This window comes from Halichoerus grypus, chromosome 7 (genome assembly GCF_964656455.1).
Source record: "Halichoerus grypus chromosome 7, mHalGry1.hap1.1, whole genome shotgun sequence".
Classification (NCBI taxonomy): domain Eukaryota; kingdom Metazoa; phylum Chordata; class Mammalia; order Carnivora; family Phocidae; genus Halichoerus; species Halichoerus grypus.
Genome location: NC_135718.1, coordinates 16041334 through 16060805, shown reverse-complemented (window position 1 = coordinate 16060805; position 19472 = coordinate 16041334). Strand labels below are relative to the sequence as shown.

General features: G+C 43.7%; 1 protein-coding gene across 8 annotated transcripts in view; it reads right to left on the bottom strand.

Moving 5' to 3' along the window:
• ABLIM1 (actin binding LIM protein 1) overlaps window positions 1-19472 on the bottom strand; it is a 291491-nt gene that overhangs the window by 102736 nt on the left and 169283 nt on the right. For all 8 annotated transcript variants that reach the window (XM_078077085.1, XM_078077083.1, XM_036075711.2 and 5 more), the window contains exon 5: window positions 3-129. In XM_078077085.1, coding sequence (XP_077933211.1) covers window positions 3-129 — 127 coding nt within the window. The remainder of the gene's footprint in view (window positions 1-2; window positions 130-19472) is intronic.

Genomic DNA, 19472 nt, shown 5'->3' with positions numbered 1-19472 from the left:
ACTTGCTGATGTACTCCCCGGTGAGGACCTTTCCGCAGGACTTGCACTTGAAACATCCCAAATGCCACTGCTTGTCCAGGGCCAGGAGGGCCTGCCCGTTCTTGATGTCCCTTCCGCAGCCAGCACAGTCTGGAAAAGCGCAGCTGTTAGCAGTTACTCCACGTGTGTTCTGTGAAATCCCAGCACGCAGCCCAGCTCTGAACCCCGGTGTGCGCCCATCCCACACTCAGCAAACAGTGACTTAAGCACCGTGTCATTCCACTCCCTTTCCCTGCACTGAGTCTTTCTTAGCCTCACACAGCACGGAAACTCCAGGAACCTCAGTGGATCCAAGGGGATGGATGTCCTTCCTCCGTTCATTTCCTTGGGGGTGATTGAAATACCCCCCGAGCTCCAGCTGGCCCAGGGAACATTTAATTACATTGTCTTGGCTGTGATTTTCAGAAAGCTCTCCTAGGCCTCTATTAATTGAGGGCACATGTGAGTAGCTGAGCATCTCATGCTGGATGCCTCACTGAACAATATATATGGGATTCCTGGAAAGCAGCCCATGAATCTCATTTTTGTAAATGGGACTCTCCTGCTTTATCATCCTAAACTACACTTTTGAAGATCTGTGATCATCAGTTGAATAGCTCTTAATTCCTTAGCTTTAAATTCTCCATGGCAGGCTCCTGTGAAGCAGATGAAGGAGAAAGTGTTTCTTTGTGGTAAAGGGCGTGGGCTCTGGAAGGAGCTGGCCTGGTTCCTGGGTCCCAGCCCAGCACAACAACTTGTTGGCCGGTTCTCCCCCTTTCTAAGCCTTGGGTTTCTTCATATGGAAGCGGGGGCCTTATGAGTGCCTGGCTCAAGCCTCCGACGAGGATTCAATGAAATAATGGTTATCACTGAGGCTGGCATGTGGGAAGTGGCCCTATAAATGTTTCCTATTATTATAATTGCCATGATTCTGATGATTGAATACTTCGTTGTTAGGGATGTTGAGTATTTAAAAGAACCCAGAAGAATGTAAATTGATGCAACCTTTTTGGAAAGCAACACAGACATCCACAGACAGTTAAAATCAATGCAGCTGAGCAAATGAAACCCAGCATTGCTGGGAGGTTGGCCATCATGTCCCTGCTGATTAGAGGAAACACTCATGCAATAAAGCAATGCCCAGACAAGGCCACTTGGCACACAAAATGATGAAACACCCCCTTCTTCCAACCCCATGTGTGAAGACTGCATCTTTACTAGTGATATTCCTAGCCCTACTTTAACTCTCTCTCCTCCTAGAAAAACTTACTGAGATGCCCATTCACTGACCTGCTCCTGCGTCTTGACAGAACCCAGCCCAGAACTGCTCCCACTGCCTTGACTCCTCCTCAATGCCACCCAGCAAGCGCTCCCATCCTAGGACAGTTCCTTCAGAGATGCTCACGATTCCCCTGCTGTTCTCCCTTGCTGGGGCTTAAGTTAACTTGACTATCCCCCCCCTCCTTTTTTTTTGACTACAGGTGTGTTTCTGGTGATCTTTGGTCAGTGGGTATCAATGTACCTTTAGATCCAGCAATTTCCTAAGATTTTAGTCTACAAATAAATTTGCAAATGAGTGTGCATGTGTGTGTGTCTGGCATGTGTCCATGTATGTATTCCCTGAAGAAAATACATGTATTTCCTGCAGCACTTTTGTAACAACAAAACTGAAAACAGCTGATGGGGGCATTAATGAGGAGCTGGTTACGTTAATTATGGTAGAGTCTGGAATACTGGAATAGTATGTACTGTTAAAAAGAATGAGTCAATTTGTGTGCGGACATGGAAAGATGTCCAAAATAGATTAAGTTAAAAAAAAAAAAAAGCAACCTGTGGGACAGAGGCATACCATAAGCTCATTTACAAAAAATTAGTGAAGGGTATATATATGTTTGCACACATGCTTGTATAGTAAATAAAACATTTCTAAAAAAAAAAAATTGAAATGCCTAAGATATTTTCCTCTGTGGAGGACTTTTTACTTCACATCCTCTGTGTTGTTTGAATTATTTTTTTGTTACCACGAGAATGTAAAAAAAAAAAAAAAGAGCAAATATTTATAAAGTTAAAAATATAATTGCTATACAAGTTCTAAATTATTGCAAATTAGGATTTCTGTAAGTATTGCCCATTATTAGCTGAGCGTGTATTATATGATCACAAAGCATTATTATTTTTTTTTTAAGCTGGAGTTTATGTTTCCCAGCATCTCAACAAAAAACTTTATAAAGGGGATCTCACGTCTGGTAGTTTACTATACGGATAAAAATGGAAGGCCATGATATTTGCTCATACATACAATATTTAAAGGTTAGGAGCACAGGATGAGTTTAAGATGAATTGACAGTTTTTAATCCAAGTTGAACTGAATTTTTTTCATTCTTCTGATTAGATCATGCCCACTAGGTGGCAGTAAAGATTTAAAATAATAAGGAAGATGCTGGTTGGTAGATTTTTTAAGTCAGAAAATAAATTTCAGAGATGGCTTTCAGTTTTAGAAACTGAAGACAGTTGGGCTCAGGAGGGTTGGCAGAGCCATTTAGGGTCTCCCCCTGCACAGCCCTGAGATCTAGGGAGATGGAAGCCCTAGGGATGGTAACAGCCCAGGCTTTGGAATTAGGAGGACTTGAGTATTAACTTGGGCAAGTTACAGTCTCTGAACCCTCACTTCTTCATCTGTGAAATGCCAACATGATGTGCTTTGCACAACACTTAGAACGTTTGGTCCATGTTAGCCTCTCAATGTGGCTCCACCTTTCTTTGGTGGGAGCAGAGCTGGGACTAGAAGCCATGTTTCTGGATGGTAAGTCTTGCTCTCTTTACAAGCACATTAGTGCCCAGATATCCCAGAGCTCTGAAAGCAGCTGAGACACAGTTTGAGAGCAATAACGATTTCTCTGATCATTCTGCACGGAGGGTTTTGGATGAACCAGACACCATGTGAGGGCTTTATAAAGAGGGTACCATTTATTATTCAGTCATATAGTCAAAATGCCTGCAGTCTGGAAGTCTCTGACCTCACAGGTGGTGTCCCATACTTCTCAGATCCTCTGGGCCCTGCAGTGTCCCACGGAGGGCAGATGTTCTGCAATGGACTTTGATAATGGTTTATAGAGAAGTGTTCACCGAATGCTGAATGTCTAGAGCTAGGCAGCTGGTAAAGTGGGGCTGGAAGCAGAGACGGGGATGAGCCACTTCCTCCCAAACCTTTAGACATAAATCAAGAAAATCAAAGACCACCTCCGAGAAAGTAGAATACTGGCCCACACTGGCTGATTCCAAGTATTCTGGCATATGCCACAGAGGCTACTCACTCATTCCTCTCTGGACAAAACCATAAATTCTCCACCTAAGCCTGATGTCATGCTGGGAAAAGTGGAAAAGATGCAGAGACAAAAAGATGCGTGCTGGAGTGTTCACTCCTCCCATGCTCATCCCAACTAAGCTCTTTTATAAAGAACAAAATGTCCTACTCTGTATCTTCATGGTTTTCAGCTGTTGAGAAAATTGTTTCCACATCACTGAAGCAGCTGCTGGTAAATATAGAAAGCTGGCGATTGGCACTGGAATTATTGCCGAAGTCAGAAATAGGTGAATATGGAGCAGCATCAAGGAAGTCAAACACTCTAGCAACTTGCCATGTATTCCATCAAAAACAAAGAATCACCAACTGTGGCAAGAGAAAAACACAACAACCGTAAACACTTTGCCTCAAGTCTTTCATTCTTGGCGCAAGAGCCAAGAGAAGAGCAGGAATTTGGCTACTTAATGTCTGAGTTAAACTAATACCCAACTACACACCTGGTTCCATATTTGTATCACTTTGTTCCAAGGGAACAAATATCCTTGAGGACAGGGATCCTGTCTGCTTTATTTATTTATTTATTTATTTTTGCATCAGGTCATGCACACCTGGGCTTTGAGAGTATTTAAGTTGAAGAAGGTGACAAATGGCTCTCAGCAAGAAAAGTTGCGTTCCCAAGCCAAGAAAGATGTCCTCACTTGGGCGGCACTTAAGGTCCTATCAGATTGGATACCTATTTTCTCCTTGAGAACTATTTCTGCCTTTTTAGAATTTCTCACTTGGAAAAGGTAAGGGCCAAAGAGATGCCTTACTCTGTGAAGATGCCTCTCTAGAGAAGAGGGCTGAGGACATGGAGCTCTAGAAAAGAAAACCAGGTGGTAACTAAATGCCACTCCCTCCTGCCTAGGCCTGCATGCTTCAGTGACGCCCAGAACCATTAATGAAGATGGACCTCACCATTCACAGTGGCTACCCATCTGGGATCAAAGCTCTCAGAATACAAAATGGGGATTTTTCTAGTGTTTTGGAATTTTGGGCCATGGTTTAAAAGCTGAAGATCATGGTGATAAACATTCCATCTCCTAAAGAAGGATGCCAGGAATATCCTTGCAGGACTTTCCAAAAGACGGAATTCACCTGATGATTACCAACCCCTATTGCCCACTTACCTCTGAAATCAGAAATTTGAAAATGCATAGAGGAGTCAGCAGGGAGCTGTCCACACAGCAGGAGTGTGGGGGTGTTCTCTCCCCTCTGCAGTGACAGGGATTAGAGGACCCTGGGGGGAAGTTTAGGAAGAACCGAGAAGTTTACTGAGTGGGGAATCTCAGGCCCTAGGACTGCTATGGGTCCAAGAGAAGCTTGATGTTAGAGTTCTTGGAACAAACTGATTTTAATGTCCTAGAGCTTGGAAGCACTCATAAACAGAAAAATCTTGAGCCTGCTGAATTTGGAAGATTTGGAAGGCAGGAAGCTGGCTGGAGGCAGAAATGGCAGGCTAAGGAGAGGATGGAGTGGGAATGGCATTCACTTCCACCATTTGGCTCACTGGGGGATGCACTTATGTCTTGTGGCTGGTACCCATGCCCAAGCATCTAGAATGAACCCACTGAACAAAGCTGTCTACTGAGGGTGGGGGACTTCATTAGTAAGAGCATAGGAGACTACAAGGGAGCAGGACCTGAGGCTGGGAGGTGGGGGGAGTTTGTTGCAAGAGGTTAACCAGAAATTGCATGCTTTTGTCAAGGAACTCAAAGTGCACCCCCATAAAAATTGTCTCCAGCCAGTGTTAGCTGAGAGAGCAGCATGACAATGCCAGGTTCCTAACACCTCTTCCCTTCTACCTCCAATCACCCTTGTCCCTGCCTGGCCCACAAAGGAGCCACAGGACAGGAAGGAGGTAAAGAAAGAGCGAAAGAAGATGTTGTGCCCACTGTCAGTCTCTGGTTTGGGTCGGGTCTGAGCTGGGCCAGGGTGTGGCTCTGAAACAGATGTGAGGATCAAGTTTTCAACTGGTCCAGACTTCTCTACGAGCTGAAGGTGACCAGAAAGCTATGGGATCCGCCTCAGGTGGGAAAGGGAACTCTGATCAAGGATAATACAAGTAACAAAAGGGAAAAATAAGGCTGTTCACTGTTATGTCCCACGTGTGCTTTGGCCTGTTGTATATACAAATTGTGCATTTCCCAGCAGTTGAGGACTCTGGAAGCAAAGAGACCTGGAGTGGAAATCCAGCTCTGACACTGAGCCGAGGGGCCTTGGGCAGGCTAGGTAACCACTGGGTTTCAGTGTCTTCATCTGTAGAATGGGTAGGTTGGCAGGACCCAACTTCCTGGGCTGCCACGAGGACTGGACGGAGTGTGGGTGTAGGTACACACTCAGTGTCTGTTCTCACAGGTGCAATCATCTCACAAAACCTGCATTTCCTCCTCCCCTTAACAAACAGGCAAGGCCCACTGTCAGCCCCCAGGGAAGGCATTTTGGTCTCTGTGGTTCCATCATCATCATCATCATCACATTACCGTAACTATTATTATAGTTACTCTCCAGATTTTAACTTTTGAAAGGTCTGGTGCATCCGTTCTCCCTGCCCACACTCTCGGGGCTCCCGCTAACCTGGAAGGGCAGTGATTATCTGCATTTTACAGACCACAGAACATCGGAGAGCCAGAGGGACCTTCAAGACTGTTTGATGCAAATGCTTCACTTTCCACTCAGGATACTCAGGCCTAGGGTGGACCTCAGCTTTGCACGCAGCCACACAGCTGAATGGTGTCCAATTAACTGCACAGCGGTAATCTCCTGTTCTCAAGGGCACATGGACTCGGGCCTTTACAGCTTACAGGGCTTCTCTGAACCTAAACCTCCACTCGCAGGTCTGTCTTCCTGATTGTCATCCCTTGTGCTGTCCATGAGCAAAAGATGGCACCGGAGCACAAGGCGTTCACTGGGGTAGAGAGACTGTGAAAGTAGAGAATTGTTGTGAAAATAAATAATAAATATTTATTAATAATAATAAATCATTGTCATGTAAATTGTAAAAGGGACCAGAGAGAGACTTTCCTCCTGTAATTGATGCTTGCTGATGTCCTGGGATGTTATAAAATGTCCCCAGGGATTTTGAGTCAGTTCTGAGTATTTCCTTACTTTGCTGAAAAAAAAAAAAAATTTTTTTTTTTTTAAGATTTTATTTATTTGACAGAGAGAGACACAGCAAGAGAGGGAACACAAGCAGGGGGAGTGGGAGAGGGAGAGGCAGGCTTCCTGCCAAGCAGGGAGCCCGATGCGGGGCTCGATCCCAGGACCCTGGGATCATGACCTGAGCCAAAGGCAGACACTTAACGACTGAGCCACCCAGGCACCCCTGAAAAAAATTTTAAAAATTAAGAATAAAAAGAAATCAAGTTTCAGTATTCAAACTGCTGCCCTTATAAGCTCCAGAAAATTTCAGCTTTCCCTGGAACCCTTTTTTAAAAATAATAATGAAACAGAAACTCTATTTGTCATCACTGGAGATTAGCGTACAAGGTCATGGCTATGCATGGGGATGAAAAATAAACAGAAGAAAATCATTTCATATTTAGATTGTTATTATTAGAAAGTAGAGTAAGACTTTGGAGATCCTATAAAATATTCAAGTGGCATCCTTTTAATAGACCGTTAACTACAGGCACTTTATCCCTGACCGGGACTCAATCTAAAGAGCTTCAAGAAAAAAAACAAATCAAAACCAAAACCAAATTTAAGTTCCAGAGTTTGGCTCACTTGAGATCCTGAATTTAATGATGTCGGATCTTGGCATTCAACTCTTCCTACAGGACATGGATTTCTCATTATCTGTGGGATAAAATGGTGAAGGTAGAATGCGGGAGAATAGCTGTTCTATCCAAATGAGAGGGAAAAAACGGACACAAGAGCAGAGTAAGCTGATTCTTTCAGGTTAACAAGCTGCCTTGGACACAAGCCTTCAACCCATGTCAGCTCAGCCTCGGACACGTGGATTCCTTCATGGGAATAACAGTTTGGAGGCCCAGGGTGGTTGCCCACTTTATACAGGACTGATAGTTCCAGTTTGCTAGGGTTCCCATCCCTCCACAGAGTCTAAATGTCAACTGCTACTTGTTGTCACTTTGGAACTGACCTGTGCACTCAGGGGACTAGCCTGGCCTTTTCTGTAGGCCCTTCAGTTTGCAACCCATAGATTAAAAAAAAAAAATCTAGACTCTCCTTATGTTATTATTAATTTTTTAATAAGAGTTGGCCTAGAGTTTTAAGGTCTTTAAGATATAAAGGATTTGGGTATTTGAAAGCCTTTCCTTGACCAGAAAGGCCACATCATATTTAGTAGTGATAGGAATATCGATCTAACAAGAGGATATGGTTGAATGTAAACTTCCTTTCATCATCTGTGCTGTTCAGTGTGGTCAGATTCCAAATCAGACCTTTATGAGTTGACAAATATTGACAGTCCACAGTCCAGTTTTTTTTTTTTAATTTAAAACAAAGTCACCAAGTTCTTTTTTAGCATGTCATGGCAAATAGCACGGGTGTGGGGTCACCATCCGAAAGGATAGAGAAGGACCAAAACACAATGTGAAACTGCAAACGTGCTGGGCTAAGCACTTCTCAAGAATTCATTTTAAAGGGGCGCCTGGGTGGCTCAGTCGGTTAAGCGTCTCCCTTCGGCTCAGGTCATGATCCCAGGGTCCTGGGATCGAGCCCTACATTGGGCTCCTTGCTCAGCAGGGGGCCTGCTTCTCCCTCTCCCTCTGCTGCTCCCCCTACTTATTCTCTCTCTCTGTCAAATAAATAAATAAATAAATAAATAAATAAATAAATAAATAAAAAAGAAAGAATGAGTTTTAAAAAGCACTTTCTGTTCTGAAATTCTAGTCTGCCATCAGCCAAAAAGCAATATGAAGTCACAAGATAAATATTGGCAGGGGTGGGGAAGTGGGGGGGGTGTTCACGCAGGTACAGTGTACTTGCCATTCTATGGCAAAAGGGGGTCTCAATGCTGTAAGTACTTCATATCTCAAAACACTAAAAATGAATTCTTTTCAAAGGTTATGTGCTGCTTAAATATGTAACCTTGAACCAGACTTTTCCATAATAGCTCATGTCCCTGCTTAGGTCAGCTGCTTCCTTTGCTGTCTTGATGGCCGCGATGGAAACATCACAAGCCAGAGCAGACTTGGACCTGCTATTTTTAAATGAAGGTTCTTGTTATCTTTGGAAAACAATACTGTGCAACAAACAAGTTTTCGTGGGCCATAATAGCAACAGATTATCAGCCTTCATCAGGAAAGTGGAAGGCAGGCCTGGCAGCAAGCCTTTCTCCAAGTCTTCCAAATCCTATCTTTCCTTCTTTTAAACCGTGTATCGTATATACTTGCAGAATTTCAGTTACATTGGTCATAATTTTTATAAATATAGACCATTTACACATTTGAAACTTCCAATTCTAATCCCTAAACCCAGTACTCACAGAATTCTGTTAGGAGTTATTATGAATTCTCAAGGTCAAGAAGTCCTCTCCTTCAACTAGTATTGTGTGTTTTTCCCATATTCATGACCAGGATCTTAATGGAAAATTAAAAGGAGCCAGATTGTTTGCCTTTCCTCTGCATTAACTGACTGTGAAATCACTATGCACTATGCAGGAACGTCATGGCTAATGTTAGGCAGGATGATAAACATCAAAGAAATAGAAGACAGTCTGTCATGGACTTGGTACCTACCCAGACCTGCACCCTGAAAGCATTAGAATGGAGAGTCTGAGAATCTCTGCCCGTTGCCTTTGGATGATGGCTTTGAATGGCCCATAAACATGCCACAGCACCCAGCACTGGACTTGATATTGATTCCAGCAGGCCTTATTTCTCACTGAGTCTCCCATGACCTGCTTGCAAAAGGGTGAATGATATGGGGGCCTTATATGCAGTGAGGATGCCAGATACTTAAGACTGTGCATTATGGAACAGAACGTGTACTTTGGAAAGGATATTAAAAACTGATAAAAATTGGGAACATTAACATCTGCTTAAAGACAGTGTCCACTGCCTTGCATAAGAATCTCCTGAACTCTTTCTGGAGCTTACAAGGGCAGCACTTTGAATACTGAACTCTTCTACTCTCTGAACTACAAATAAACTACAAATAAAAATTCTAACATGCTGGGGTGCCTGGGTGGCTCAGTCAGTTGAGTGTCTGACTCTTGATTTCAGCTCAGGTCATGATCTCAGGGTCATGGGATCAAGCCCTGCACTGGGTTCCGTGCTCAGCATGGAGTCTGCTTGTCCCTTTCCCTCGGCTCCTTCCCCTGCTCTCTCTCTCTCAAATAAATCATAAATAAAAATTATAACATGCTTGTATCTCCTGGAGATGTGATGAGATTATTTGATGGGAAATAAAAAATATTAGCATAAAACATTAGCACTATTTTGTCATCTGCTCTCATTTTCAGGTTTAAGGTCCTATCAAGGAGAACTCGTGTGTGTGTGTGTGTGTGTGTGTGCGCACGCAGGCATGTTCATGTGCATGTTTCTAGAACCATAACTAAAAAATGGAGGCAGGCTACATTCATGGAATAAACCACCATCCTAATAAGTACAATCACAACTGCCAAATTCCCAACTAACAATTTCAAAACCCCAGCCGGTGGAGGACAGGCCCAAAGGCTACTTTTCGGGCCACTCCCCTGCAACTGTCAGTCTGAATTTGCTTCACATGGTTGCTCAGCATCATTTCTGATGATGCACACATCACAGAGATTCACCAGAGATCAAAAGTAGGATTCTCTTTTGACTGAAAATGCCACCAGGACAGCAAGAAGAAGCTGGGAGTCATGGAAACAAAGCCAAATACTGCCCAATCATGGGATGCTCTTGGAAAAGGCTGTGGCCACATGGAAGCCTCAAGGAGACTGATTCCCAACCTGCATGGCTGAGGAGTCAGGCCATAGCCTCAGTGGCCTGGGCATCCTTGCCATGGGGCCTCCCACAGGTAGAGTGAATGACTATGCACCTAGGACACGGCTCCACCCACACGTCTCTGTGGGCTTGGAGCAGTTCTTCTTTCTCCTTACAGTGTATAATCCATATATGCCTCGTAAACATTGCTTAATCCCTGAGCCATCCCTCAAAAGGGAAACTGTTACATGTATTTGTGCAGGAAAACAGAACTAACGTGTCAAAGTTCAAAACCTGAGTCCTCAGCACTGCAGATACTCTGCTGGACAAGGTGAAGAAAACTGGGGGTCAGACTTCTACCAGCAGGACTAAGTAGTCCTCTGCTCAAGTTATGGCCACCAATGGAGAAGGAAAACAGGTAGAAAAGCGGAAGGAAGGAAGAGTAGGAAAGGGAGCAGGCAGGTGCTCCAAATGAAGGCTGCTACCTGGGGCCATCCAATGGCGCTCATGCCACAGCATGCCACACTGTGAACATTAGTGGACACCAGCCCAACAGTTTCTGGGGGAGATTCAGAAAACTGGTAGTCCCTGCTTTTGAGATTTGGGATAGCCCTTGGGAAACCCCTCTTAAAATTGTACCAGGACCAAATGAATTAAAAACAGGGGCTCAAACCAACACTTGTCCATGCATATGCACATCAGCACTATTCATAACAGCCAGAAGATGGATATGACCTAAAGGTTCATTCAGATGAACGGATAAACAAATTATGTTTTATCCACATAATGGAATATTATTCAGCCATAAAAAGGAATGGAGTACTGATACATGCTACAACCTGTGTGAACCTTGAAAACATGCTAAGTGGGAGAAGACAGACACAATGGGCTACTTATGTATCCCATTTATATGAAATATTCAGAATCCGTAAATAACGCAGAAATGGAAGCAGATTGGTAGTTGCCAGAGACTGGGAGGAGGGAATAGGGAGTAGCTGCTTTATGGGCATGGGGTTTTCTTTTGGGGGGATGAGAACGTTTTGGAACTAGATAGAGTTTGTGGTTCTGCAACCTGGTGAATGTACTAGAATGTTCACATTAAAATTGTTCGTTTTGTTATGTGAACTACACTTCAACGAAAAAATGTACCAGGAAGGGTTAACGTTCTTGTTTCCCTAATTTAGTAGTAAACTTTAACCTGGTGAAGAGTTGTATGATAAATCTTTAACTGGCTATGGTCACTCAGCATACATGAGCTCTTGCCAAAGGGGAAATCACACTTGAGCTCAACATCAGTTTCTCAGGTTCTATACTCATTAGCAAACATCAGCTCATTAACTCCCTTCCAGAGACGGGAAGAAGAGAAGGGGTAGAAAGTCCGTTCAGGACTTTCATCATGTGACCAAACACTTAATATGCACACACTGAAGGTCACAGAAAGGGCAAAGTGCACTGAGACTTTAGTCTGGAATAGACCTTTCATTTTATTTTGTAAAATTAGCATTATTTTATTTATTTTTTAAAAAAGATTTTATTTATTTATTTGACACACACAGAGAGAGAGAGAGAGAGAGCACAAGCAGGGGGAGTGGGAGAGGGAGAAGCAGACTCCCCTCCTGAGCGGGGAGCCGGACTGGGGCTCAATCCTAGGACCCTGGGATCATGAGCTGAGCCAAAGGCAGATGCTTAACAGACTGAGCCACCCAGGCACCCCACATTATTTTATTTGTAATCTACTTTTGTTTTAAATAGGCAATTCATATATATACAGTTAAATTTTTTTTTCATATAGTAAAAATAATTTCCTTCTCTCCCTCCCTGCTGGAGACAAGTACTACAAGTAATAGCAGTTTCTCAAATATCCTTCTGGGACAATCTATAGGGCCATACAACTCTTGATATACATAGTTAGATTTTTACTGCTACTGAAAAACTAAAATTCAACTGAAGAATGCTGGTCCAATCATTAAAATCCTGGTTTTACCGCTATGTTGTTAGAAGGTGTGGGTCTTATTATGTAAGAGGCATGTCTAGTGAAACAAAGCAAATAACAAAATGTCATTAACTTTCCATTCGCTAAGGCACTTTTTGTATTCACTTGTACTTTCTTCCCCATAAATCATACCCATTCCCTATTAAAGCAGAAACTTTTGTTCCTTTCCTACAACCGAGACGATCGATCGAGTCTCTGGTGAAGTGAAAAAATGTGTCACTCTGGGATCTTTATGTCTGACTCCTAATTGTTATGGATTTCAGTGTGAAAAAAAATCTGCATATAAATGTTGCTCTGCAATGACCCTCTGGCTACTATATATATTCCAAACTCTCTCAACACCCTACTCCACAGCCTGGACCACAGTATTGGAACTGACACACCAGGTTAGAGCCCTGCCCCTCCCGGCCAGGGGCTCGCACCTGAGATGCCCAGAGCGGTGAGCCCTCCCTCCAACCTCACACTTCAAGTTGGGGAAATACCTTCCTTGGCACTTCTACTTAAAACAAAACAAAACAAAACATGGGGCGCCTGGGTGGCTCAGTTTGGTTAAGTGTCTGCCTTTGGCCTAGGTCATGATCCCAGGGTCCTGGGATCGAGTCCTGCATTGGGCTCCCTGCTCAGCTGGGAGTCTGCTTCTCCCTCTCCCACTGCTTGCTGCTCCCCCTGCTTGTGCTCGCTCCCGCACTCTCTCTCTCACTCTCTCAAATAAATAAATAAAATCTTTAAAACAAAACACCAATCTGTGATACTGTCATCAACAAATTTATCTGAAGCAATAACTGCTTCCCCTTTTATTAAATAAGGGAGAAATCTGGTAAATAAGAAAATAAAGGTGATTTTAAACATGCCAATCCCCCTTACCGCCCGTGCACCTGAGCTGTGCCTGTATGATTTCACAAAACCACAACAGCCATCTGCATTCCTCTTCTTCACTCACTCATTCAAACAGTAGTCGGAACTCAACATTCTGGACCTGGGAGCTGAGATTTAGTCCCTCAAAGGCCCTCCAGGGATGGCATTAATTCACTCGCTAAACGAACATTCCTGTACTTGCTATGTGCACGGTGAGATTCATGAGGACCAAAAAATATATATACAGTCCTTGTTATTAAGTAGCTCATAGTCTGGCGGGAGAGAGAAACATGCAAAGAACTAGCACAAGTACAGGATAATCATTGCCTTAATAGAAATGCAGAGCACAGCTCTCTGGCAAGACACCGGGTGCACGGGCCCTGTTGCCAAGGGGCCTAAGCAAATTCAAGGCTTTCAGTCTTTTGTGTGACACTCAAAACAATAAATGATTTTTGAAAAGAAGATAAGTGAACAGAATGCTATGGGAAGAATTTATGTACACATCTATAGCACTTAGCAAAATCCAGAAGAATGTTCACCAAAATGTTCATAGAGATGCTATCTTGGTGATGAGATCTCAGGTGATTTTCACCTCCTTCTTTGAACTTTTCTGTAATATTTGTATTATTTTACAGTGAACACCTAGACCCACTAAAAAGAGAAGATGGTTATTAGCCCACTTAGAGAAAGAGATGGCTTTGATTCCATTTCCAGAATGCTGATGTAGGGCTTTCTGTGCTAGACCTTGTGAAAGAGAGAGAAAATAGGGTCCTTATATTAATGAGGTCATTATCTTGATGGTAGAGGTGGACACACACCTACACAACTAAAATGCAATAGGTTACGTACCAATGTTAGTTTCTCAGTTGTGACAACTGTCTCACAATAATATATTATGTTAACTATAAAGAATTTGGCTGGTGGCTGAAACATCGTTGGTACTCAAAGAAATGTTTGTGGAATGAATGAAAGAATGACATCCTATAGTCTTTCTTGGACATTCACATTCTTCATCTTTTCTCTCTGCTATTACCTCTGCCCACAATCAGTGATCTCCCCAACCCTGATCCCTGATCCCAAATCATTGATTTTGCATAGCATTACTACCATTACCACCTTAATCTTTCTAGAACATGGCTTTCATCTGGTCATCCTCCAGATTAAAAGCTATCCTCGGGAGCTCCACGTTGTCAAACTCCTCAAGGCCTCCCGAGCCCTGGCCCTGTCACTCTACCTTTCCAGGTTCATGTCTCAGGACACTGAACAACAAGGCCTTTGGTTTATTCATGTTTCCCCTGTACCACTTTTCCAAGAACCCTCTCCACATTTAGACTGTCCTCTCTTGCAGTATCTCATTCACCTCTCATTACAACCCTTGGAAGTAGTTATTTCCATTTTTTTTTTATTTTTTATTTATTTATTTTTTTAATTTTTTTATTGTTATGTTGATCCCCATACATTACATCATTAGTTTTAGATATAGTGTTCCATGATTCATTGTTTGTGCATAACACCCAGTGCTCCATGCAGAACGTGCCCTCCTCAATACCCATCACCAGGCTAACCCATCCTCCCACCCCCCTCCCCTCTAGAACCCTCAGTTTGTTTTTCAGAGTCCATCGTCTCTCATGGTTCTTCTAGCTATTTTCCAATTTTTAGATGAGGGCAGTAAGATTCTAAAACATCAAATAACTTGCCCGAGGCTCCCTGGCTAGGAAGAGGGAGGATTAGGATTCTGACCCAGGCTTTCTGACATGTAGAGGCCATCTTCTTAAGATTTTATTTATTTGACAGAGAGAGAGGGAGAGGTCACAAGCAGGGGAGCGGGAGAGGAAGAAGCAAGCTTCCTGCTGAGCAGGGAGTCTGATGCAGGACTCGATCCCAGGACTCTGAGATCACGACCTGAGCTGAAGGCAGACGCTTAACCGACTGAGCCACCCAGGCGCCCCTAGAGGCCATCTTTTTAACCATCATGCTATGCCTTCTTCTTTTGTTCCTTTGTGGCTCTAAATATCTCTAAGCTCAAGTTCTAGTCTTGTAACTTCCATAAAGAATAATGGTTAATGTACAGATGAGCTTATTAGACGTCACGAATCTTTCAAACACATTACTCATACAAATCCCCCCCAACAGCCCATTGAAAAACGAACTATTATTGTTTCCCATTTTGTAGGCAAAGAAATGGAGGCAGAGATTGAGCTCTCGAGGCCATACAGCCTGTGCATGGTGGAACTGGGATCAGAACCAGCCACAGCCTGTCTGAAACCCATACATCCTCTCCCACAGGAAGAAAGTGTCCAAACAAGGAGGAGCAGATCTGGTGTTGGAAACCCTGCCATAAAACCCATCCCCATGAGTCAAAGTCCAACAATCCATGGGCTATAATGTGTGGATGTGTTCTGCCTTCATTGGTTTTTATACTGGTGGAAAATATCAAAGGAGCAGATAAAGACAACTATCATGAACAGCAGAGTGAAAAAAGAAGAGGCACAGGAAGCAGTGATGGTCTCCCACAAACACTCAAAAATTAATTGCTGAACAGGAAGTTATCTTATTTTATAAGTATACAGCATTTCTATATATGGGCTCATTTAATCCTACAAGGTAATGATTACCATCCCATTTTACAGATAAGGCAATGGAGGCTGGAAAGGTAGAGAGAATGCCAGCAAGTGGCAGAGGAGCCTGACCAGGGCACTCAGACACCAGCGTCAGATCATCGCCACCCCACCCACTTTTAGGTGTCTCAGCAGACAAATCCCACTCAACCTGCAGGTGATTTCTGGGGAGGGAATATAAAGATAAGATAAAAATTATCTTGCAACTATAAAAGGAAACATAAAATAATAGAAGAGTTCTTCCTCCCCTTTGAAAGCATGCACATGATTATCTGAAATGATTTAAATTCAGGCCAAGTCGAGCACTTGCCCTGCTACCTGTAGGAGTTCCAATTGCAGTTGGAATAATGACAATGCTGTGCAGAGGGGGAGGAGGGAGGAAGATGGGTTTGGATGTATTTGTGTGTGGGTGGTCATCGCGTCAATCCACCAAACCCACACACAATCAGACACCAGTCAGACACCCTTTGAAATGGGAAGGGTAACTGTAGACAGCAGCCCACTCCTGCTCAGGTGCCTGAAACAGAAAGGAGCCGTGCGGAAAACGACAATCCAAACCCTGATTCCCTACGCTCAAGGTTGCCACACACATATTTCTCCCCTCGCACGGCTCCTTATCCCATGGGAATCCAGTTCAACTGCTGGCAAAGACTGGAGAAGAACCGAGCTTTAGAGGAGTGCCCGTAACCTTCTGGTTGGACTTAATGTTTTCTGGGCGTCAAATTTTTTTTTAAAGATTTTATTTATTTATTTGACAGAGAGAGACACAGCGAGAGAGGGAACACAAGCAGGGGGAGTAGGAGAGGGAGAAGCAGGCTTCCTGCTGAGCCGGGAGCCCGATGCGGGGCTCGATCCTCCTGGGATCATGACCTGAGCGGAAGGCAGACGCTTAACTGACTGAGCCACCCAGGCGCCACCTGGGCGTCAATTTTTATCTTTAAGGTATGGATCAGCTGGACATAGGCAACTGATTTTTTTTAATAGTAAAAGCAGTTTAATTAATGTTCATCACAACCCTTTGAGGTAATTTTTACTATGATTTCCATGTTTTTTTTTTTTTTTTAAAGATTTTATTTATTTGACAGAGACACAGCGAGAGAGGGAACACAAGCAGGGGGAGTGGGAGAGGGAGAAGCAGGCTTCCCGCCAAGCAGGGAGCCCGATGTGGGGCTCGATCCCAGGACCCTGGGACCATGACCTGAGCCGAAGGCAGACACTTAATGACTGAGCCACCCAGGCGCCCCTATGATTTCCATGTTATAGAAGGTTCATTGCTTATTGAATTCAAATTGCATCAGCCACAGATGCAGCCAGAGTTTTAACTAATTCAGGGGCGATCATCTTTAATGGAAGTAGTTTCTAGGAATAACTTCCTCATGGTTTCCATTCATCAAACCTGGGGACAAAGGGAAGGCAGCTGTGGTGTGTAGAAAGGGCACAGCCCTTGGAGGCTGGACACTCGGGTTAACGTGCGGACAAGCCAGGCCATCGCTTGAGGCTCCGCAGAGAGTGACGCCCACCTTGTGAAACAGACATCAGGGACATCAGGATGGCACCTGGAGCCAGACAGTCTGTAACTCAGCTCCACTGCTTACTGTCTGTGTAATCTTGGGCAAATTAACCTCTATGGCCCTTTGTTTCTTCTTCTGTGAGAAGGAGATAGTTTTAGTACCAAGCTAGTGGGTGGCTCTGTGAATTAACTGAGTTAAAATTCGTGGACCAGTTATATAGGACCTGACCCACAGTGAGCACTGTATGAGTGCTTGATAAAGAAGACTACATATAAAGGTTAAAGGAATGATTGTATGGTGGAAGGAAGCATCGTGACGCCACAGGCACGTCCCTGGGAGTCCTCTTTAAGCCAGACCAGTACAGACGGGGTAGCCCCCGATCCGCTATAGTAGAAACCGCACCTCCATCCAGGAAGCTCGAGCAGACACTGTTTTGTGCGAATTCTCACCCCATCACTGATTTAGATCTGTTGACCACCCTTCACTTCTCTTCCTCTCACACTGTCTTTCACCTCTAGGCAGTGAAGATGGGAAACCAGCCACCGAATGTGAAATAAAATTGCAGTTAAGAGCAAATTTGTTTTTTGAAAGAACATTCCAAAGGAGAAAGAGGACCTTGACTCTCTGATACGTTTCACCGACTCTGTGAACGGTATCAAAGAGGCATTTCATTTTTCGTTTTGATTTAGGGCAATTTGCCAAGTTTCAGACATTTTTAAAATAAGAATTAAAGTCACATCAGGATAGTTTTCATGTATAGGGCAATTCTCACAGAATTACAAATAACAACCAAGTGTTTTCTAATTATGCTCCAGTGAATTTCAGCAACTTGCTGAGAATTCCCTTGCTCTAGTATTTGTGTGCCTGCCCAGCTTGGGCATTTTGCATGTGTGCGTCCATATATAAGAGCTCCTTTTAACACCCCACATGCCCCATAAATGTTAGTTGAGTACTGATCTAAACAGACAAGTACTTGTTGAAAATAAAACTGTCCTGACCAAAACAGTTGCATAGAAAAGAGATTTCATCCATTGAAAGCAAAGGAGAAAATAGGATTTGGTCCAACAATGTGTGCACATGCAATTGTTATTACATATAGCATTAAAGGTATCATGAATTTGGGTAGGATACATTTTTACACTTACAATTTTTATTTTTTCCTTATGTCTACATGTATGTCATATAAAATGGAAAATACAGTGAAAGCAAAAACACATTTAATAAAAATTGGAATAATCATTTCGGTAACGCTGTGAGGAGAAAACCCGTTCCCAAATTGCATGCGTGGCAGGACAGGAAGCCTTTAAAAAGATCCACTGCTGTTTCTCAAATCAAACAATGAAGAGTATGAGATGAAACAAAAGAGAGCCCAAAACCAGGACTCCAAAGGCTTGCCTGTAATCCTGCCTTATTAACGGACAGCTTCTGTGACCTTAAGTATGCCCGTGGGCCCTAAATTCCTCACCTATCAAGAAAGTTATGGCGTGCTGGGCTGGCTCTGTCGGCAGAGCATGTGACTCTTGATCTCAGGGTCGTGAGTTCAAGCCCCACGCTGGGTGTAGAGTTTACTTAAAAAAACAAAGGCGGGGGGTGCCTGCGTGGCTCAGTTGTTAAGCGTCTGCCTTCAGCTCAGGTCACGATCCCAGGTTCCTGGGATCGAGCGTTGGTGGTATAGTGGTGAGCATAGCTGCCTTCCAGATTCCTGGGATCGAGCCCCGCATCGGGCTCCCCGCTCGGCGGGGAGCCTGCTTCTCCCTCTCCCACTGCTTGTGTTCCCTCTCTCGCTGTGTGTCTCTCTGTCAAATAAATAAAATCTTAAAAAAAAAAAAAGAAAGTTGGACTAAAGGACTCTACAGAATTTGAGGACATAGCCATTTCTATTATAGGCCTCTGGACATGATCCCCTATTAGCAGCTATCATTCTTTCCTGGGATTCACAAAATCCTCTTTTTCTTAACTAGATTGAAAAACTCCTCCAAAGTTTTTGGTAATGTACTTTCGAAGTAGGCCCTCCCACACAGTGGGGTGACTATTCCCACCCCAGCTCACCTCCCCAGTGACCTGCTTGGGGCAGGGTAGGTAAGAAGGGTGAAGCACTTGAAACCCTCCTAGGGGTCTAGGACTGGGCCTTACTTTGTAGCTCTTGCCCTACTCAGGCTGCTAGCATTTATCAGCAGGGCATATAAATTCACATGCTAAGGATCCGGTCGTGTTGAATAAGATGCACTAATACATCTATTTTATTCTTTCCTCCCAGAGGTC